This window comes from Arvicola amphibius, chromosome 7, assembly GCF_903992535.2.
Source record: "Arvicola amphibius chromosome 7, mArvAmp1.2, whole genome shotgun sequence".
Taxonomy (NCBI): Eukaryota; Metazoa; Chordata; class Mammalia; order Rodentia; family Cricetidae; genus Arvicola; species Arvicola amphibius.
The window spans coordinates 55,292,509-55,314,826 of NC_052053.1; the positions used below are offsets into that span (position 1 = coordinate 55,292,509).

A 22,318-nucleotide genomic window follows, 5' to 3' on the forward strand; every position below is an offset into this window, starting at 1 on the left:
CAGAGCAAGTTCCAGGATAACCAAGGTCACATAGAGAAACCCTGCCTCAAAAGAAAGAGAGAGAGAGAGAGAGAGAGAGAGAGAAAGTCTAACAAAAAAAACCAATAAGACGAAAGAAATAACAAAACACACAGTGTGTTTTATGTTGGCTAACTACTCTTGGTTATGGGATCTGCCCTGGAGTGTGATTGATAAACCCAATGACACTACATTGTAGAAAACTGATTTTTCCAGTGGTATCAATTGCAAATCCTTCTTGGTTGGTGTTGGGAGTCTGTCTGGTTTGTACCTGTGCTGGTCTTCTGCATTCTGTCAATCTCTGTGTTCAGATGTGCACCACCCTGGCTGTTTCCTTGAGGTCACCGTCACCCACTCTTCTAATCACTTCACCTCTTCTTTTGCATACACCCTGAGCCCTGGGGGTAGGGTTTGATGAAGACATCCTATTTAGAGCTGAGTGTTCCATAGCCCCACTCTCTGCACATTGCCCAGTTGTAGGTCTTCATGTTACACCATCTACCAAAAGAAGTTTCTCTGATGAGGACTGAGTCCTCACCAACCTGGTACTCAACAGTTTTTGTTTTGAATGTTATCCATTGCATTTTTTACTTTAATATGCAACATTAAGGGTTCTATGATATATGTATATGTATGTACATATACATTTTTTAATTTTTAAAATGATTTTGTAACTTTTAGTTTCAGAATATTCTGCCACATACTTTGATTTTATTTCCAGTTTGGTTTTGTATAATTGATACAGTCTCACTATGTAGTCCGGGCTGGCCTTGAACTTCTATCCTCCTGCCTCAGCCTCCTGAGTACCAGGATTATAGATATGCCCCACTATGCATGCTTACAGTAAAACACACAAAATTGAAATCGACCATTGGTTATTATATGTGTTACTACATGGTTAATACATTGTCTTATTGTAAATGCAACCTCTACTAGGAAGCAGCTTGGTCAGCAACTTAGCTTTTTGTCTTGTGTGGCAACAGTATGTTTTCATTTTTGATCTCTGCAGAGATAATCATTAGGAAACTCAGACATCACTGCCTCTGTTCCTATTTCTCTGTCCTCTCCACTGACACGATCTAGTGTCTTTCTTTCATGAGTGTTTGACTTCCAGTGTGAGTTCACCTTTGTAGAATGTCTTCCACTTCAGGACCACTTGCCCCTTCCCACATTTTTTTTTTTTTTTGGTTTTTCGAGACAGGGTTTCTCTGCAGCTTTTTTTTTTTTTTTTTTTTTTTTCGAGACAGGGTTTCTCTGCAGCTTTAGAGCCTGTCCTGGAACTAGCTCTTGCAGCTTTTTTTTTTTAGAGCCTGTCCTGGAACTAGCTCTTGTAGACCAGGCTGGCCTCGAACTCAGAGATCCGCCTGCCTCTGCCTCCCGAGTGCTGGGATTAAAGGCATGCGCCACCACTGCCCGGCTCCCTTCCCACATTTTGAGTTTGATTGGCAGAAAGTTGTGTGCTACATTTCTAGAAACTGTTGTAGGGGGCTGTTTGTTGCCCTGCCGCCCAGAAGCTCAGACCCAGAATAATGACACAAAAACTGTATTAATTAAGTCACTGCTTGGCTCATTAGCTCTAGCTTCTTATTGGCTAACTCTTACATCTTAATTTAACCCATCTCCATTAATCTGTGAATCGCCATGTGACTGTGGTTTACCGGATACATGGCTTCTCTCCAACTCTGCCCTTCTTTCTCCCAGCATTCAGTTTAGTTTTCCCTGCCTAGCTCTCTTCTACCCTATCAGAGACTCAAGACAGTTTCTTCATTAACCAATGATATTCACAGCATACAGAGGGGAATCCCACATCAAGAAACTGCCAAACCTTTTCTCAAAGCAGGTTATTAACACTCCCATGATAAAGTATGAAAGTTGCTTTTATACCTGGATGCACTGGGTGCCATCAGACCTTCCTAGCCAGGTGATTCCAATCTCCATTTTATTCCCAAGTAATGGTGCTAAATATCTTTCTATCTGCTTGCCAGCTGGCTTGAGTTTGATACTTGTTTTTGTGACTGTCGTTTGTTTTATATGTTTTTTATTTTTTTAACTTTATTTTATGTGAATTGGCGTGAAGATATCAGATGCTCTGGAACTGGGGCTGCAGAACAGTTATGAACAGCGATGTGGGTGCTGGGACTTGAACCCAGGTCCTCCGGAAGAATAGGCAGTGTCCTTAACCTCTGAGCCATCTCTCTAGCCACGTTTGTTTGTTTTTTAATGGTAACAAAGGTTTGAAATGTTCAGGAGATCAGGTTCTCTTTTTCCTTCAGGTTCCTAAGAAATCTTATCTGTTCTAAGCTTACAAAGGTTTTCTCTGTTTTCTTCTAGGAGTTTTTATTTTAGATTTTGTCTTTTCACTCATTTTGATTTCTACTGCAGCATTTTTTATTCATGAAATGAGTGGCTTGTTGTTTTTTTTTTTTTAAATTCTATGTGTGGATCACTCAGGATTTGTATGGTTTTTTTGGTTTTTTTTGTTTTTTTTAATTCGAGACAGGGTTTCCCTGTAGTTTCTAGAGCCTGTCCTGGAGCTAGCTCTTGTAGACCAGGCTGGCCTCGAACTCAGAGATCCGCCTGCCTCTGCCTCCCGAGTGCTGGGATTAAAGGCGTGCGCCACCACCGCCCGGCCTGGTTTTTTTTTTTTTTTTTTTATAGAGTATTGGTCCTGTCAGTCATAGAGGTTAACAAATAATTGTGAGATAATTCAGTGTGCAGATATATTGGGCTCACCCATATGAAGCTGTGAGAGGTTAAAATTGTCCCTTGTTAGTAATTCAGCCCAGAAACCATATATGATCATGCTCTCAGGAGGCCAACTTGAACATTGTCATGTGTTAGAAGTATAGCAAAATCCTATCTAAAAGTTAACAAATCAAAGTTCCAAGCCGGGCGGTGGTGGCGCACGCCTTTAATCCCAGCGCACGCCTTTAATCCCAGCACTCGGGAGGCAGAGGCAGGCGGATCTCTGTGAGTTCGAGGCCAGCCTGGTCTACAAGAGCTAGTTCCAGGACAGGCTCTAAAAAAGCTGCAGAGAAACCCTGTCTCGAAAAACCAAAAAAAATAAATAAATAAATAAAAAAAACAAATCAAAGTTCCAAGCCACCAAAAACACATATATTAGTAATAATAACATTGAACTACTCCTTAATACTGTCAAACTGGGTAGTTTCCTCCCATAAGACTATGACACGTGACTTTCCTTATTTGCCAGGAAACTCGGAATTACCCAGAATCCTATCCGCAACTACCAAGGGACGAGACTGTGGAGAGTCCTCACCTTCAGAAGCATATCTTAGAATTGGCCTCCATTCTGGATGTTCGCAATATCTTCTTTGAGAATTCCATGGACGACTATTAAAACCCTCTTGTTTAACTTCTTTCATCTTTCACAGGTTTAAACGGTGCAGTTTTTATGTGATGACAGAGACCGTTATTCGGTTTTTATTTGTGAACTTTGAAACCACCATTTTAAAAACAAACTGAAAAAAGTTCAAACTTTTAGGGTAACTTTTAAAATATAATGTTTCAAGTCTTTTAAAGTCTCAATCTTGAAATTTTTATTTTTGGTTTTGACATTATATACTTACCTCCAACATCAATCCTACATTCATATAGGTACTATTGCCTCCCTAAGAAGAATAAATTGTTTATTTTTTTTACATAATGAGGACAATCCAGAAGTTATACTTGGACCTTTAAATGTCTGGATTTGAGAAATATATAACTGTTCATAGTGGTGAAACTGGCCACATGGACTACTGAAAATCAAGAGCCAAGCCCTTCTGTAGAGTTTCTATTCACTCCATGCTGATAGGTAGGAAAATGATGTACAAAAGGATTTCTTGAGATTGATGAATTTCATCAATGTTGTCAGATCTTTAGAATCTGTTTAGGGTTGATTTACATCTGGAAATTAAATCTTCAATTGGAACTTTGAGGTTGACAGACCTTACTTAGAATGTGAATACTATTATCATGAGATTTGTTTGTATATTTTATTTTCTTTATGGTCGTGAATGCTGGAAATACAAAGGAAAATACTTTTAAATATTTCAACCAAAAATCAAGTTGTTGGTTTCATAATCTTGCACTGTGTCCAGTAGGATTTCTACATAGACTATTCATTGACAATATTGGGCTTTAAATAGTGTCTTGATTTATTCATTGGTATACTCACTGCACAGTTTCTAGTTCCTTTTCATATTTGCGTTTCCAAGGCATCTGTCAGAGATACTGTTAGTGTGAGTTGAGGATAACTGGATGTTAGGAAAGCAAATCATGAGTTCATTTTCATTTTGCTTTGACAATTTGGAAATAAGATATTAAAACTTTGCGTTTTCTTTATTTTATATCGATATACAAGTTATTATTTTAAATAGGACTCAGTATGTAATATAAAGGTTTTTGTGTGTTCTTCCCCTCCATCTCCTTCATAATCTCAAAGGTACTAGCTGTCTTGGCTTCTTTGGGTTGTATGGCATTTAAGCTCAGAAATGCAAGAATCACAAGGCCTTCTCCCTATTTTCTGTGTAGGTTTGTGGTCTAATCCTGGCAGTTCCTGGAGAAATGTGTCCCTGAGGAAATGGTTATGTGGTGTTCTAACCTGGTTCCCTCCTCTTCCCTGGAGCATCACTTGAATGTTGATTGTAGCCGTTTCAGCTCCAGCACACTGAGTATGTGAACTCCTGAACTCCCAGTTATGGTTAGGTTGGGAGCTTGGGATAGTTCATTTCCTTTTAAAATTGTTGCTTTGTTCTTTCATTCAGTATTTTTAAAAGCTTAGAAAAAGTTACTCTCTGGATAGAACCTTTCCAGGTGGTGGTTTTTCTTTTTAAAAAGCCTATTTGTGGGCGGGTTGGCACACACCATTAACCCCAGCACTTGGGAGATAGAGGCAGGCGGATCTCTGTGAGTTCAAGGCCAGCCTGGTCTACAGAGAAAGTTCCAGGACAGCCATGACTACAATACAGAGAAACCCTGTCTCAAATAAACAAACAAATAAATAGCCTCCTTCCATTTGCAAAACCATAATATATCATGGTTTTCCTTTCCTAACTCCTTTCCTGGACTATAGCAATAGATGATCATTAGCTGCCTGGCCTCTGGTTCAGTTTCCTTAAGTGCTGTGCTTACAGCACACACTTTACTGTTCCCTGACATTTAAGGTGACCCCTGTCCTGTGTTTAATCCTTTTCTGCTAAACATAAGGACCACTAGATTCAAAACCAAGAAGTCTGAGTTCTGATCCTGGCTTGTTTAGTAACTAGCATGATGCCCTTTGACAAATAGCTTCATGTGTCTGCTTCTTAGCACTCTTCTGTATAGAATACAGTCACTAACCCAAGGTCCTATTCTTGTCTGTGACTCTGCAGTTTGGAGCCTTGGTTCCAAATATGTTGATTTCCTCCCCATTCCAGAAAAGTTGATTTGTGTTTTTGGCACTATAACATCCTTTTTGTATCGTGTTTAATAAGATTTTTTTTAAGTTATAGGTCCTACTTAGCTGCTTTAAGACTTGCTTAGAGGGACTGTCCTGGAAAAATCAGACCTTCCATGATCAAAAATATGTGTGTCTTAGAGATCACAGTATAAATATAGATTATAATAGCAAGGGCCCTTAAACTAACAGTAATGCAGTTCCTAACTGGTGGCTAAAGATATAAGTGGACCAGAACTGAGGCTGTAGTGGCAGAGTGTTTAGCAAATACTGAGAAATTCTGAGCTTGGTCTCCATAACTAGGGAAGAAAAAAATTTCACAAAGAAAGAAAAATACTAGAAACAATTTTGAACTGGATGTGGTGATGTGTGTCTATAATCCCAGTACACAGGAAGCTAAAGCAGGAGGGTTACAACAAGGTCAGGGCTAACCTAGAGTATAGCAGAAGTCCATCTCAAGAATAATTGAATCTCTTGAGAGCAAATCTGCAGTAGGAAATTTAAAGCTTTTTTTTTAATCTGTGCTTTTAAAAAAAAATCATGTATTGTACAACCGCCATGCACCACATTTTCTTTATGGCACTTGGAATGCCAGCAGAGGAGACTTAAAGATCCTGGCCTTGAAGACAAAGATTGTGGCGCAGTAGAGCCTTGCCTGGAGTGCACACAGCCCTGGCTTCCGTTCCCAGCACAGAGGCGGAGCATCAGGAGTTCAAGGCCACCCTAGCTATACAGAGTCACAAGTGAGCTCTAGACCAGCCTGGGCTACATCAGACCCCATCGCAAAAACAGATTTGCGTACATTAAGTCCTATTTAATCTTAGAATTTAGGAAAACTTAAATATTGGAACTAAAAACAGCAAAGCTGAAGAAGCAACATTTTTTAGTCAAATTAAACAAATCTCACTATCCCTCCCTCTCTCTCTCTCTCTCTCTCTCTCTCTCTCTCTCTCTCTCTCTCTCTCTCTCTCTCTCTCTCTCTCTCTCTCTAGCTTTGGTGCCTGTCCTGTAGACCAGGCTGGCCTCTAACTCACAGAGATCCGCCTGCCTCTGTCTCCCAAGTGCTGGGATTAAAGGCTAAAGGCGTGTCCCACCACCGCTCAGCCTATATTGCCAATCTCTTAAAAATCACTGTAAACACCAGGCGGTGGTGGCACACACCTTTAATCCAGCACTCAGGAAGCAGAGGAAGGCAGATTTTTGAGATCCGAGGACATCCTGGTCTACAGAGCAAGTCCCCGGACAGCCAGGACTACACAGAGAACCTCTGTCTTGAAACACAAACAAAAAAAGAATCACTGTAAACCAACTAAAAAGCATCAAAGAGATGGGTGCAAGAGACCAGCAGAGTGAAGCACAATAGGACTGTCTTTGTCTCCATACATGTCTTACATAGAAGTCACCGTCCTGTTTTATAGAAGAGAAAGCTGCGGTGTCAGAAGCTGCTCATTATCCAGTGATAGAGCTACGAGAACACGATCTCATCTCAGCCCCCTCTCCCCTAGCTCAGGCTTCTTTCTGTAATGAAAAAGAGGGAAAATTTTAGAGCTATATTAATATAAAAATTAAGATTTCTCACTGTATTGGCTGTTGAAATACATCAGGATGAGGCTCAATCATAGAGTGCTTACCTGGCATCTGCCCTGTGTTTAATTCCCAGTACAGTGGATATTCATGCCAGTGAATCATTCACCCCAGAACATTTTTATCAATTATAAAATCAGATGTTTCTTTCTTTGATTTTAGTCAGGGTATATCTTTGTATGTAAATATTTCCTTCCTAGGAAGTGGTGCTCTCGGGACCTTTCAAAGCACAGAATTGATTGTGCCCTTTATATTTTTTAACAAAGTTGAAATGTTTCACAGTTTTGGAATGGAGGTGTAATTTGATCTTACTTGAGGTTTTCCTGACTTGGGGTTTGGGTGTGGAATTTGATTTTTTTCTCCTCTGACATGCAGTAAAATTCCCTTAAATGGGTAATGGTACCGAATTTCATTAATGTCAAGGGAGAAGTCCAAGTCAGACTCCTGAGTCAGTTACAGACCCTTCTCTAGCGTGCTTCAAGCCCAGTCTGTCTGTGTCTGAGGAGAGGCTTCAAGATGGTTGAAAAGTCTCACTTATCCATGGAGACGTGTAATCACCCCAATAACCAACCAGAGAATGTTCTGGACTAGAGACACATTAAGGTCCTAGTGTCTGAAAACTTGGCCCCTCCGGAATAATCTGTCTACCCTGTGTGAGTATAAGACTATGAATCTGAATGCCTTGAGTTTCCTGGTAATTTGGGAGTGACTTCTGTTCTCTTTTTTATTTTTGGAGAATTCAAAGAGTATTTAGGTTTAGGGCTCTTTTTTGAACTTATTTATTTGAAATCCTTATTTTTAATGGCATGTGTATATTTTTGTGATGCTAAATGCAATCTCTATAAACTTTTTGTATATATGTGTATATATCTGTAAATATCTTGGTATGCAGTTATATACAGTGTGTGTATATTATATACCCATACCCATTGTGGGCTGAATTTATTTGAGTTCTGTGAGGACATCAGAGTGGCATTGTTCATGCTACTATAATTAGGTTGTGGCTGGATCTCATTCACAAGCCTCAATTGTAAGGGGCTTGTGTTGGGATAAGATGGGCTCCTTTGGAGTTGAAATTAGGATATGAAGATGTTAAGAAAAGGCTGCCTATTCTCAGCTTTAAATTCATTTGCCAACTTCAATTTAAATTGATAAATTTACTAGAAACTTGAAACCCTAAGTTTGTGAACTGAGACACCAGCGTGATCTTAATCTTTATTAGTCCTTTTTTTTTTTTTAGCCCATATTTGAGTGTTACTACTAAGTAGAAAATTGTTTATATTAGGACTTTAGGAGCTGTTAGAAATAGGAAATGACTTTTAAGCCATTCAATATCTGATGCTAATTTTTAATTTTTGAATTTTTTTCCCATCAATATACTCATTCTATATGTGTCTCTGAGGCAGAAGAAGGGGCATTCGCTAAGGAAGGCAAAACCTCGGTAGGCTGGACAGAGGGGAGCTGGGTTGTTGATTTGTGTGCGTCTGTAGCGGTGTCTGCTTAAGTAGACTTTTCTTTGGGGGGGGGGTATTGCATATCAAAGGTGAGTCTGTTCATCTGAAAACAATGCTTCCAGCAAATTCAGTGCCTCCACTTTTATTGCTGAGATCTCTGGAAATACTTTTGCTTTACATTTTTATTTGTGTTTGGTTTGGTTTGGTTTGGTTTGGTTTGGTTTGGTTTGGTTTGGTTTCTCTCTGTAGCCCTTGCTGACCTCTAACTCAGAGAGCTGCCTGCCTCTGCCCACCACCTTGCTTGCTCTACATTTTTACCATACATTCACACTAGAAGTAGATTTCTTAATATGAAGTGTCTGAGAGGCTCTCAATTAAGCACGGTGTGTGACAAAGGTGCATCTGTAATCCCAGTTCTAGGGAGAAGGAGTTATAATCGAGTTCAAGGCCAGCTTCTGCTGCATAGGAAGTTGAGGAACAGGGTGGGCTACAGGAGACCCTGTCTCAAAAATCCTAACAGAAAGACTTGGGATAATGGTGTTGAGGACAGTAAAATTATAGAAAATGTGTACAGTGCCAGATTGTGAATGTTGGGGATCATGCAGAGTGTCTTTAGTTCACACGTGTTTGCATGAATGAATATAAAGGATATTTAAACACACTTCTGTACATTCACTGAGAAGAGTTATTTCTGCATTATAAACTGTAACTGCAAAACAGCTTTCTACTCCATTCTTCAAATAAACAAATCTCTCTTATTATTACATTAAAAAATTAATTCAAGTCAGTTCTACCACTTCTAAAATAAAGCAGCTAGTTAGTCATAATACTTTTCAATTATACTATTGGTTATCTTTTTCTTAAAATATATTAAGATGCATTAATGTGTTATTTCTGAGAAATCCTTTAAAAAAATGTTCACAGGCTCTCATGTTGGCTAAGCATCCAAACCTTTTAGCAGGTGGCAGATCATGTGTCGTTTAAATTTCATGAAACTAGGGGCTAGTGAGATGGCTCAGCAGTTAAGAGCACCTTTTTGTTTTTTGTTGTTTGTTTTTGTTTTGCTTTTTTGAGGCAGACTCTCTATGTAGTACTGGCTGCCCTAGAGCTTACTATATAGACTAAGCTGGCCTTGAACTCACAGAGTTCCTCCAGCCTCTGCCTCCTGAGTGCTGAGATTAAAGTCATGCACCACACCATGCCTGGCTAAGAGGCCTCTTACAGGACCTAAATTTCATTCTTAGTACCCACATGGCTGCTCACAGTCTTTAGTTCTAGGGCATCTGATAGCTTCTTCTGGCCTCTGTGATGCATAGACATATATGCAGGCAAAACACTCATACACACACACACACACACACACACACACACACACACACACACATTTTGTAAGCATAGAAAGTAAGGTTGATGTTGTGCCTGTTCTGTCCCAAACAGTTACAGAGCTGGTAACTTTGCAGTTGAATAAAATACGAATTGTTGAGAAAACCAACCCTTTTCCCCACATTCTCTTGAATGCATGTGAGCTGATGTTGTATACAGAGTCAACTCTGAGTCTTTCCTGAGTACTGGGACCACTTAATTTAATAAAATTAATAAAATGAAAATAAAAAGGTGATTTATCATCCTCAGACTAGGCTTTCCAAACATAAATCTATAGTTAGTCTCATTTTCCCTGAGTTCTCTGAACACAGAAGTTAATTTTCAACATGCTTTGTATTTAATGGAGAATGATTTATCTGTGGATGGGATAAACGCCTACCTACAGGAAAGTAGTGATATAGGAGAATATGTGATTAGGTAAGCACCAATGTATTTTTTATTTATTTATGTGTTCTGCCTGCATGTGTTCCTGCAGGCCAAAAGAGGGCACCAGATCTCATTACAGATGGTTGTGAGCCACCATATGGTTGCTGGGAATTGAACTCTGGACCTCTGGAAGAACAGCCAGTGTTCATAACCTCTGAGCCATCTCTTCAGCCAAAGCATAAATGTATTAAGTATAACTAATTTGATGCTATAGAAGAAGAATTTTCTTTGGAATTCTGTAACTCTGTTTTCATAGGTGAAAATCAGTATAGAATTCCTTTTTTTTTTTCCTGTTAAATTTTTTGAGACAGGGTTTCTCTGTGTGATGGTCCAGAACTCGCTTTGTAGACCAGGCTGGCCTCAAACTCAGAGATCTGCTGCCTCTGCCTTCTCCCAAGTGCTGGGATTAAAGGTTTGTACCACCAGTGCCCAGCTATAGTTACATTTTTATTAAGCACTGTTAATTATTCAGAACTGTAATACCATTTCATAATTTTAAAATGCTCCTTTTTTGATTGTTTGTTTTGTTTTTTCAAGACAAGGTTTCTCTGTAGCTTTTGGAGGCTAGTTCCAGGTCAACCGGGGCTACACAGAGAAACCCTCTCAAAACTCCCCACCCCGCCCCCCCAAAAATAATAAACATTATAAAATGTTAAATGATGTTACTCCTTCCCAGGTAAACATTTCTGAACCACAGAGAAATGCCACTATATGTTTTCAATACTTTAACTCCCATCCTCTTTTGCATGCCATTAATTGGTTTTATTTCCTAAGTTAAAAGTATACAGTGGTATATTTAAAATCTTCAGAGAAAATAATTAAAGTGTCATAGCATAATAAGTTTTGTTATTATTTCCTGGAGAATTTTTTTAATAATTCTCTATTCTCATTAAATTACATTGTGTGGTTCAGTACAGTAATTCAGAACTTGATTATTCATCTGGAGTCCTGTATGTTACGGAGTTCTTACAATAGAGGCAGAAAGGTCTTCCATACTAAGAAATGCAGGTTCTGAGTAGAGACAAGGGAAGGAATCCCTAGATAAGTTCCCCTCGTTTTGTGGCACCAATATAAGTAGTAGTTGCATTTGTCACTGAATCACATGAAGTACTTAGAAATGGTTTGTTTTACTTTGCTGTGAAGATTAGTAGAATGTCACAGAACTTTGATATTTTCTGAACAGTTTCCATTTAAGACTGTCTGTTAGCTTTATTCAAAGTATCACTAAAGTTAATTTAATCAAGTAAGAATTTTTTTAAAGTTGTTTGATCTTCTTTACCCTAAAAATAATGGTGAATCTATTGTCTACATTATGTTAGTCAGAAATGCACTTGTTGAAATCATAGCAGAAACTATACTTGACTTTATAGTAATATGAAACACTTTATTTTAAAAATGTGCTTGTCTGTAACTGAAATGTTATAGAATTGTAACACTGTAGGGATTATAGAGTTATATTTATTAGCTCTCAAGAGGTGAAGCACAACAATTTTCATGTAACAATCTTTATCCAAGTGCTCTCCGTTGTGCACATAACAAAGCTAACCGGTTGTCTATCTAGATGTTCACAGATCCCTACATCCTTGAGACAGTCTTGCTCATTTGTATTAAAATTGGGGTATTGTGACTTACTACTTTAGAATAAACCTGTCAGTCAGCTAGCTCTGTTATACAGTAAATTGTTCGGATTCACAAAGTTTATGTGTTAATGGTAGATTTTGAAGACTATTACTATAATATTAAGGGACAAATATATTGTCAGTATCATTTGACTTGAACATTTGTGTTGCTGTAAAAGTCTTGTCTCTAAATTCTTAAAGTATACATTCTCTTAGGTTTCCTCTTTTGTTTCTTTTCAGCAGGCATTCCCTGCTTTTGTCTGTTACAACTAACATTTTTAGAGACCTTACATATTGACAAGTTCTTGAACATTTTCTTGAGTTGATCGCTTGACCCTTGTGTAATTTGTCATGCAGGATGTGAGCCTTTCACTTCTATACTACATGAATTTCAGAGTAAACACTGTGATTCTGCAGAGCAGATTCTGTAGGCGTTGCAACGTGCTTTCCTGTTACACAGTGCCTATCACTGAGGGCACTTAAATACTAGAGGATGGAAAATAAAATGTTGTTTTGATGTTTGCTAAATAACAAAATTAAAGAATATTTGGGTTTTGTGGTCAGTGTAATAAAGAACTTTGCATTGATATTCTCTAGGAATGTGTATACACTCATCAAGTGTGAACTCTTGTAAATGAATTTTGTATCTTGAATCACGTATATATTAAGTGTATCATCAATACAAGAAATAAACATTATTTGCTTAAAGTTTTGTGTGTTTCTTTAGTATTGTTGACAGTTATTGCCATGTTTTGAGTTATACCTCAGGCGCTTTTAGCTGTTTTCTGAGTTAATGATTCACACTTACAATGCTACTTTGTAGATTTGAGAGTACTGACTTTGTTTTATCCCTGCCTGGTGGCTACAACTGGACATGGGGAAAAGTGGAAAAATAGATGGAATCAACAAACCCTTGTGCTGATGCTGCCTCCGGCAGGACTGGGTCCTCTAATGTAGAATACTTGGTTTGGAATTGAGGACTGTGGAAGTCTTAGGCAGAACAAGGATAATAAGAATCTAGAAACTTCCTTCATTTGTATGAAATGAATGATTGACAAAAACTCGGACGCTAAAGTTAAAACCCAAGTCACAATGTGCAAGGTGCACTCTAGTTTTTGGAGGAGTTTCCTGGAGCCTAGAGACCGGCCATCGAGTACCGCCCGCTACGGGGCCTCGTCAGCCACGGGGCTCCTCCCACTTAGAAGCGAAGTTCTTTGCTGTCGAGGGCAGCCCGGTTGCGATCCGCAGTCGTGCCCTTGCTGACGTGGCCGGACAGCCAAGGTAGAAGCGCCCTGTCCGAGTTGACGTTCCAGCCCAACGGCCCAGGAACCTAGCTGGCTCGCCACAAAGTCGCGTATGGACGCAAGCGCGGGCGGAGAGCGCTGCCGACGCGCAGCCACTTCCGGCGCGCGGCAAAAGTGCGGTTCCGGGTTGGTGCCCTGCTTGCCGTGCAGAGGTGGGGGCTGGTGACGTTCCCCAGGCCCTCGAGAGTCCGCGGAGGCGGGGCTGTGTTGGGTGCCCCAAAAGCAGCAAGTAAGCTACCGGAGCTCCAGGACGCAAGTAGGCCTCCCTTCCGTAGCCTCGGGCGGGGACGCGGTGGACCCCGACCCAGGGGTGGGGTGGTGCTGGAGTGCTCAGGGTCGGGTGGGGGCGGAGGCGGTCCCCTAGTCCTGGGGGTCGAGCCACCCTGCGACCTTACTCAGGTCACCACTTCTTTCTGGGGCGCAATCTTCCTGTTGTCAAACAGAGGTTGGGTCCCTCCCTTGGTTGACAGCCTTATAAAGGACGTGGCTCCGGAGCGAGCCAGAGGGGGTGGGATCCAAATTACGGTGGCCGGCATCTATGAACCTTTAAGCATCTGTCAGAACTTTGCTGCAGTGAGTTAGTGCGAGTCAAGACTCAGGGACCAGACTACCGGGTCTGACCAGGTAAACACTGTGTGTTTGAGAATCAGCTGAGAAATACTGTCCCTTGGAAGCCTTCAACTAATTCACGCTGTTTTGCTCACTACTCCTAGGAAGAAATTAATGTAGACACCTAATGCTGTGAGAAATTCTTTCTGCTTGTAGGTGAAACTTAGGCTATTCACAGGGACTGAGGGGCATCCTCCTGACAGCTGTACAATAATGACAAAGTGTTTCGCCCATTTAAGTCATCCCTACCCCCTTTCTTTCGTGCCGCCCTCGATGAACGTTTTGGTCTTGTAATTGAAATATACAACCTGTTTTATTTTTGTTTTCACACAGGGCAGTGACTTTCACCTCCAAACTGTTAAATATAGTAGATAAAACAGGTGAGTGCAATGACTTACGGACATTGGAAAAGTTTTTGAAGGATTTTATAGACATAATAAATAGATAATAATCTGAAGTAGTAAGCAGTCTTCTGTCATCTTACAGCAGAGTACATCTGTCATGAGACATTAAAAGTTAAAACTGAAACAGAACAATAGAAATTAACTTTGTTTTCTTTTTGGAATAAGATCTCACTTTGCAGCCCTAGCTGGCCTGGAACTTGCTGTATAGACCTTGAACTCTGAGAGATCTTTCTGCCTCTCCTGAGATTAAAGGCCTGCACCACCAGTAATGTTTTAGTTACCATTGAGAGGAAAGAATTGTTTAATCTCATGTTAAATATCATATAGGAAGAAAAGATATTGTAGTTTGAAGTCATATTTTGAAGCACAGAGAAAATCGCACATGTCCACACAGATGGGAGGATCTCATGACTATATGTAGTCTGCATTTCTGGGAGTTTTTTCCTAGGTTGTGACTTTTTTCCCACTCTAGGAGGAAGCATCTAATTGAAAACCAGGAATTTAGTTGCATATTTTGTATCTTCTTACTTTTGTGTGTGTGTTTGACTTACAGAGGAAAAAAAACACTAAATTCTTAGTAAACATATTATTAGAAAGAAGATTCACAAGCATTAAGTTGTGATTGCATGGTGTTAACCTGGAAATTTTACTACATGCAATGTAGTGTTCTGAAACAAAAGGTTGAGGTTTATGAGTCACGGAGCTGTGTTCAGATACTAGCCCTGTAACTTAGCCACACAGTCCTTGGCAGGTTATTTTGCCTCTTTCAGTACCCATGTATGAAAGTAACGTGCCTGAGTGCTTTTTAAGTGTTTAATAATTGTGTGTGTGTGTGTGTGTGTACTTATTATGAAACAACTTTTGAAACCTGAAACTTAACATGGAAACTGAGATGTGAAATCTGTTCAGTGTTTAACTTGGAGCTATCTCTTTCATCTGATTTATAGATACTGTGTGGCCAAAATTCTTTGGCCTGTATTTAAGTGGGATGCAGCTAGCCTGGAGGCCTGAACCTTTGTAGCTACCTGTGTCATCATTTCATTCACTGAGTTCAGGAGTTAGTTGTCTCTGTAAGACAGCCACACAGCAAAATGTTTGCAAAACTAAAGAAGAAAATCGCAGAAGAGACTGCTGTTGCTCAGAGGCCAGGAGGCACAAATAGAATTCCAAGATCTGTGAGCAAGGAGTCTGTGGCCTCTATGGGAGCTGACTCAGGAGATGACTTTGTAAGTATCTTCTCTTGCTTTGAATATTTGATGAAGTCTGTCATATACTTTTTAAATATTATTGCAAGAAATTCTTCCAACAAAAGTTTTTAGATTGCATGATTATTTTATGCTTTTTCTAGTTTATGGATGTTAAAAAAAAAAAACTCTGCATTTCTATCTTGTAGTGAGGAGCTGCGGGCAGGCCTGCTTTTCATCCTGCCCAGCTCTCGGCTGCCGGCTAGCTTATGCCCCAAAATAACAACACACAAATTGTATTCTTTTAAACACTGCCTGGCCCATTAATTCCAGCCTCTTTCTCACATCTTGACTAACCCATATCTAATAATCTGTGTAGCACCACAATCGGTGTCTTACCGGGAAAGATTCAGCACATCTGACCTGGTGGCTGGCTTCATCGCATCTCTCCCTGAGGAGAGGCACGGCAGTCTGACTAACTTAGGAGAGGCATGGCATCTGACTGAGCCATCTACCTCACTTCCTTCTTCCTGTTCTGTCTACTCCACCCACCTATGTTCTAACCTAGTAGGCCAAGCAGTTTTCTTTATTAATTAGCCAATGAAATCAACAGATTGATAGAAGACCCGCCTCCATCGCTGTCTTTTGGTTTTTGTTTTTTTGTTTTTTATTTTTTTGTTTTTTTGGGGTTTTTTTGTTTGTTTTTCGAGACAGGGTTTCCCTGTCGTTTCTAGAGCCTGTCCTGGAGCTAGCTCTTGTAGACCAGGCTGGCCTCGAACTCAGAGATCCGCCTGCCTCTGCCTCCCGATTAAAGGCGTGCGCTACCACCGCCCGGCCATCTTTCGGTTTTTGAAGATAGGTTTCAGGCTGGACTCAAACTCACAAAGATCCACCTGTCTATGCCTCCCAGATGCTGGGATTAAAGATGTGCGCCACCAGTGTGCCCAGCTTCATTATTCTTTTTGTTTCTTTTCTTTTTTTTTCCTTCTCTTTCTTTTCTTTTTTTTTTTCGAGACAGAGTTTTTCTGTGTTACAGCTCTGGACCTCACTCTGTAGACCAGACTGGCCTCAAACTCACAGAGATCTGCCTGCCTCTGCCTCCCGAGTGCTGGGATTAAAGGCGTGTGCCGCCGCCACCCAGCTTGTTTTGTATTCTTATTAGCATTTGGTTTGTTATTCTTCATCTATTTTTTTCTCTTGTGTATTTTTGTTTATTACCTTTTTCTGTTTTTCCATTTATATAACTTGTACATTTTTTTAATGTTTTAGTCTATTAAAATGTACCCCTTAACTAGGTGTGGTAGCACATGCCTTTAATACCAGCACTCCAGAAGCAGGCAGATCTCTGTGAATTTGAATCCAACCTCATCTTTAGAGCTAGTTCCAAGAGAGACTGTATAACAGTCCTAGCTGAACTGGGACTCGCTCTGTAGACCAGGCTGGCTTCAAACTCACTGAGATCTGTCTGCCTCTGCCTCCCAAGTGCTAGAATTAAAGTCATGCGCCAACACCACCAGGCCTTGTAAAGTATTTGTGGGGGGATGGGGAGGTAAGATTTCACAATAAATATGCTGCTTTATCAGGAAAGGGTCATGCGTAAGGATTAAACTAAGTTAAATGACTTTAAGGGTTTATAGTGCTTGGTATATTTGAATGTATGAACATAACAGCAGGCTTCAGCTACAGCTCTACAAGGAAAGAAAGCATGTAAAGAACAATGTACATGCCAGGCAGTGGCGGCGCACGCCTTTAATCCCAGCACTCGGGAGGCAGAGGCAGGCAGATCTCTGTGAGTTTGAGGCCAGCCTGGTCTGCGAGAGCTAGTTCTAGGACAGGCTCCAAAGCTACAGTGAAACCCTATCTTGAAAAACCAAAAAATAAATAAATAAAAAATAACAATGTACATATAAAGTGTAAGTCATGAAATAAGTCTAGTATCCATCTAAGAAATACAATGTTGTTAATACTGTTAAAGCCACTTAATGTGCTACTTTCAAATTCCCCATACCCTGCCAGATAGGCACTAGCCTAAATATCTTAACAGTTTGAGCTCATAAGTAATATATTACTTAAAACTTTATTTTGAGGGCTGGAGAGATGGCTCAGAGGTTTAGAGCATTGCCTGTTCTTCCAAAGGTCCTGAGTTCAATTCCCAGCAACCACATTGTGGCTCACAACCATCTGTAGTAAGATCTGGTGCCCTCTTCTGGCCTGCAGGCATATATGCAGGCAGAACACTGTATACATAATAAGTAAATCTTTTTTTTTTTTAAAAAAAAAAAAAGGAAGGAAGGAAAGAAAGAAATGAAATGGTATGCCATAGTTTTCCTAGGCTTACCTTTTTTTTTAACTTAACATTTTCCCAAAATGCATCTGTGTTCCCTGAAGCTATGGCTCATTTATTTTTACCATTGCTAAAATTTCAACATTTGAAAAGGTCATGTTTTATCTTTATTCTTCAATGACTGACTCTTGAATTGTTCCTATGGTCACCTGAATCTTCCTTCTCTTTTCTTCCTCTACATGAGTCCAGATCATATTTCATGGCAGAAGCTATTAGGTTATCGGATTAGAGCAATAAAATTACAAGAACAAGATTATCATTGGCTCCTGTAATTAACGAGAGAGAGAGAGAGAGAGAGAGAGAGAGAGAGAGAGAGAGAGAGAAATTAGTTTTAATGCAGAAGGATCTGCGTCTAGTATCTAGAGTATGTTGCAGACATGGACTTGAGTTTAGGGACTCACTGGCTTTTAGACTTTTCCCGTAACCCATTTGAATGTAAGTAATTACATAATCTGAACCCTTGTGTCCAACTGAGTATATTTTTCTAAATAGACATCTTTCCTGTAACATCTCAGATTCAAAATGAACAAATTGAATTCCTTCACTCCATCTCTAAATGTGTCTCTCATCCTCCCAAGTCCTTGAACATAAGCCATGAAAGCTTTTTAAATGCCTCCCTCCTTTGAGTTCTTAGTGCCTCAGTCAGCAAGTACTTTGGATTCCCTTTCCCTGTGTCCCCGAAACATCCCTCTCTACTCCATCAGCTAGGGCATTTACTAGTGTTTCCCTCTTATCCCAGGCTGCCTTTTTCCTGGATAAAAGTCACCAGTCTTGATGCTCTGCCTCCAATTACTTTCTCCCAAGATGATCTTAAAAGTAAATTTATTTGTGTCTTTCAATGCTTAAAACTCTGTAGCTTTCTTCTCATTTTCAGGAACTCATTATTGTGGTGTATAAACTGATGGTTTCATCTCACTCAACTTATTACGCCTATGCTGGATCCATATTTAATTTATTGAACATCCTAAAATAGAGTTCATTGCTTCTTGCCTACAGATTTTTGCCTATGCTTATTTACTCTAGAGTGTCTAATGTCTCGCTTTCATACCTGTGTTCCTCTGAAAGATTCTGGGGCTTCTTTCACAGTCTCTCCTCATATATCACTTCTAGAGATTCCCTTCAACCCCAAATCTTCCCTCCTCCTGAGTTTGGTGCTGGTTTCCTCTTTCTTTAGTAGTAGCATCTGATACTGTCAATTACTAGTTCTTATTCACTTGGTAGTCTCCACTAAACTAGACATTCCACGAGAGGCAATAAAGTGAAGCACTAATAACTCACAGAGGTCAGTCATAGGACCAAGACCTGGGTCTTAGTTCTTTTTTTTCTCTCTTGAGACATTGTCTCACTATGTAGCCATGGGTGGCCTGAAACCTACTGTGTAGGCCAGGTTGGCCTTAGTCTCATGGAGATCTCCTTGCCTCTACTTCCTAGGGGCTGGGATTAAAGGCATGTGACACTATACCAAGCTGATTTTGAATTCTTGCTGCATTGTTATTGTGTGACAATGGACAGCTTCCTTCACTCTTCTTTGTTTAGTTCCCATATCTGTGAAACAAAAATAGAAATGGTATCTATCTTTATTAAAGTATGTGTCAGGGACGTTCCAAATCATCCCAGGCTGGGTGATAGACAGGAGCACACAGTGTTTTAGTGCTTGCCCAATATTCGCAAAGTCTGGGTTCCATCCTCAGTCCCATGAAAACAGAAATCCTATAGTACCCAGTTTTTTTTTCCATAATATTTATTGGGCTCTACGTTTTTCTCTGGTCCCCTCCCTGCCTCTCCCCTCCCCCCTTCAATCCTCTCCCAAGGTCCCCATGCTCCCAATTTACTCAGGAGATCTTGTCTTTTTATACTTTCTACTTCCCGTGTGGATTATATCTTTGTAAGTCTCTCTTAGTGCCATATTGTTGTCTAAGTTCTCTGGATTGTGGTTTGAGGGCTGGCTTTCTTTGCTTTATGTTTAAAAACCACCTATGAGTGAGTACATGTGATAATTGTCTTTCTGTGTCTGGGTTACCTCACTCAAAATAATGTTTTCTAGTTTCATCTATTTTCCTGCAAAATTCAAGCTGTCGTTATTTTTTTCTGTTTTGTAGTACTCCATTGTGTAAATGTACCACAATTTTTTTATCCATTTTTCGATCAAGGGGCATTTAAGTTGTTTCCAGGTTCTGGCTATCACAAACAAAGCTGCTATGAACATAGTTGAACACATGTCCTTGTGGCACGATTGAGCATCCTTTGGATATATATCCAAAAGTGGTATTACTGGGTCTTGAGGAAGGTTGTTTCCCTATTTTCTGAAAAATCGCCACACTGACATCCAAAGGGGTTGTACCAGCTTACATTCCCACCAGCAATGCAGAAGTGTTCCCTTTTCCCCACAACCTCTCCAGCATAAGTTGTCATCAGTGTTTTTGATCTTGGCCATTCTTACAGGTGATAGATGGAATCTCAGAGTTGTTTTGATTTGCATTTCACTGATGACTAAGGATGTTGAACATTTCCTTAAGTGTCTTTCAGCCATTTTAGATTCCTCTGTTGAGAGTTCTCTGTTTAGGCATGTACTCCATTTTTTTATTGGATTATTTGTTCTTTTGGTGTTCAATTTCTTGAGTTCTTTGTATATTTTGGAGATCAGACCTCTGTCTGATGTGGGGTTAGTGAAGATCTTTTCCCATTCTGTAGGCTGTCGTTTTGTCTTGTTGGCCGTGTCCTTTGCCTTACAGAAGCTTTTCAGTTCCAGGAGGTCCCATTTATTAATTGTTTCTCTCAGTGTCTGTGCTGCTGGGGTTCTATTTAGGAAGTGGTTCCCTGTGCCAATGTGTTCAAGTGTACTTCCCACTTTCTCTTCTATAAGGTTCAGTGTGGCTGGCTTTATGTTGAGGTCTTTGATCCATTTGGACTTGAGTTTGTGTATGGTGATAGATATGGGTCTATTTTCATTTTTCCACATGTTGATATCCAGTTATGCCAGCACCACTTGTTAAATATGCTTTTTTTCCATTTGATATTTTTTGCTTCTTTAAAAGATCAGGTGTCCAAAGATGTGTGAATTTATATCCAGGTCTTCTATTCAGTTCCATTGGTCCTGTCTATTCTTAGGCCGGTACCAGGCTGTTTTCAGTACTGTAGCTCTGTAGTAGAGTTTGAAGTCAGGGATTGTGATGCCTCCAGAAGTTCTTTTATTGCCCAGGATTGTTTTGGCTATCCTGGGTTTTTGCTTTTCCAAATGAAGTTGAGTACCGTTCTTTCGAGTTCTTTGAAGAATTTTTCTTGGATTTTGATGGGTATTGTATTGAATCTGTAGATTGCTTTCAGTAAGATTACCATTTTTACTATATTAATTCGGCCTACCCAAGAGCATGGGAGGTCTTTCCACTTTCTGGTGTGTTCTTCAATTTCTTTCTTCAAAGATTTAAAGTTCTTCTCATACAAGTATTCCACTTGTTTGGTTGGAGTTACTCTGAGATATTTTATGCTATTTGTGGCTATTGTGAAGGGTGTTGATTCTCTGATTTCTTCCCCAGCCCTTTTATCATTTGTGTACAGGAGGGCTACTATTTTTTTTTAGTTAATCTTGTGTCCTTCTACATTGCTGAAAGTGTTTATGAGTTGTAGAAGTTCCTTGGTAGAATTTTTGGGATCACTTATGTACACTCTCATATCAGCAAACAGTGAGAGTTTGACTTCTTCTTTTCCAATTTGTATCCCCTTGATTTCCCTTTGGTGTCTTATTGCTCTTAGCTAGGACCTCAAGAACTATGTTGAATAGGTATGGAGAGAACCTTGTATTGTTCCTGATTTCAGTGGAATAGCTGGGAGTTTCTCTCCATTTAGTTTGATGTTGGCTGTTGGCTTGCTGTATATTGCCTTAATTGTGTTTAGGTATGTTCCTTGTATCTCTGCTGTCTCCAAGACCTTTATCATGAAGGGATGTTGTATTTTGTCAAATGCTTTTTCGGCATCTAATGAGATGATCGTGTGGTTTTTATTTTTCAGCTTGTTTATATGGTGGATTACATTGACAGATTTTCATATGTTGAACCATCTGTGGGATGAAGCTGACTTGGTCATGGTGGATGATGGTTCTGATGTGTTCTTGGATTCGATTTGCTAGTATTTTATTGAGTATTTTTTCATCAGTGTTCATGAGTAAGATTGGTCTGTAATTCTCTTTCTTAGTATTGTCTTTCTGTGGTTTGAGTATCAGAGTAATTGTAGCCTCATAAAAAGTGTTTGGCATTGTTCCCTCTGTATATTGTGTAGAATAATTTGCAGAGTATTGGTATTAGTTCCTCTTCGAAAGTTTTGTAGAGTCTGAGCTGATACCATCTGGTCCTGGGCTTTTTTTGGTTGGGAGACTTTTGATGACTGTTTCTATTTATTCAGCAGTTATAGGTCTGTTTAATTTGTTTATCTGGTCTTGATTTAATTTTGGTAAGTGATATATATCCAGAAAGTTGTCCATTTCCTTTAAGTTTTCCAATTTTGTGGAGTACGTGTTTTCAAAATATGATCTGATGATTCTCTGTATTTCCTCCGT

At 39.7% G+C, this 22,318-nt stretch overlaps 2 protein-coding genes across 5 annotated transcripts in view; both read left to right on the plus strand.

Annotated features, from left to right (window-relative positions):
- The window catches only part of Scai (suppressor of cancer cell invasion), a 148,552-nt gene extending 143,675 nt beyond the window's left edge, over nt 1-4,877 (plus strand). For both annotated transcript variants that reach the window (XM_038336701.1, XM_038336702.1), the window contains one exon: nt 3,233-4,877. In XM_038336701.1, the coding sequence (XP_038192629.1) occupies nt 3,233-3,379 (147 nt within the window). In that variant the 3' untranslated portion in view covers nt 3,380-4,877. The remainder of the gene's footprint in view (nt 1-3,232) is intronic.
- An 8,272-nt stretch (nt 4,878-13,149) lies between these two features.
- Golga1 (golgin A1) overlaps nt 13,150-22,318 on the plus strand; it is a 63,354-nt gene continuing 54,185 nt past the window's right edge. Inside the window, exons 1-3 of one of the 3 annotated variants that reach the window (XM_038337880.1) lie at nt 13,150-13,538; nt 14,171-14,217; nt 15,189-15,467. In XM_038337880.1, the coding sequence (XP_038193808.1) occupies nt 15,333-15,467 (135 nt within the window). In that variant the 5' untranslated portion in view covers nt 13,150-13,538; nt 14,171-14,217; nt 15,189-15,332. The remainder of the gene's footprint in view (nt 13,539-14,170; nt 14,218-15,188; nt 15,468-22,318) is intronic. The other 2 variants (XM_038337878.1, XM_038337879.1) reach the window with 2 other exon arrangements.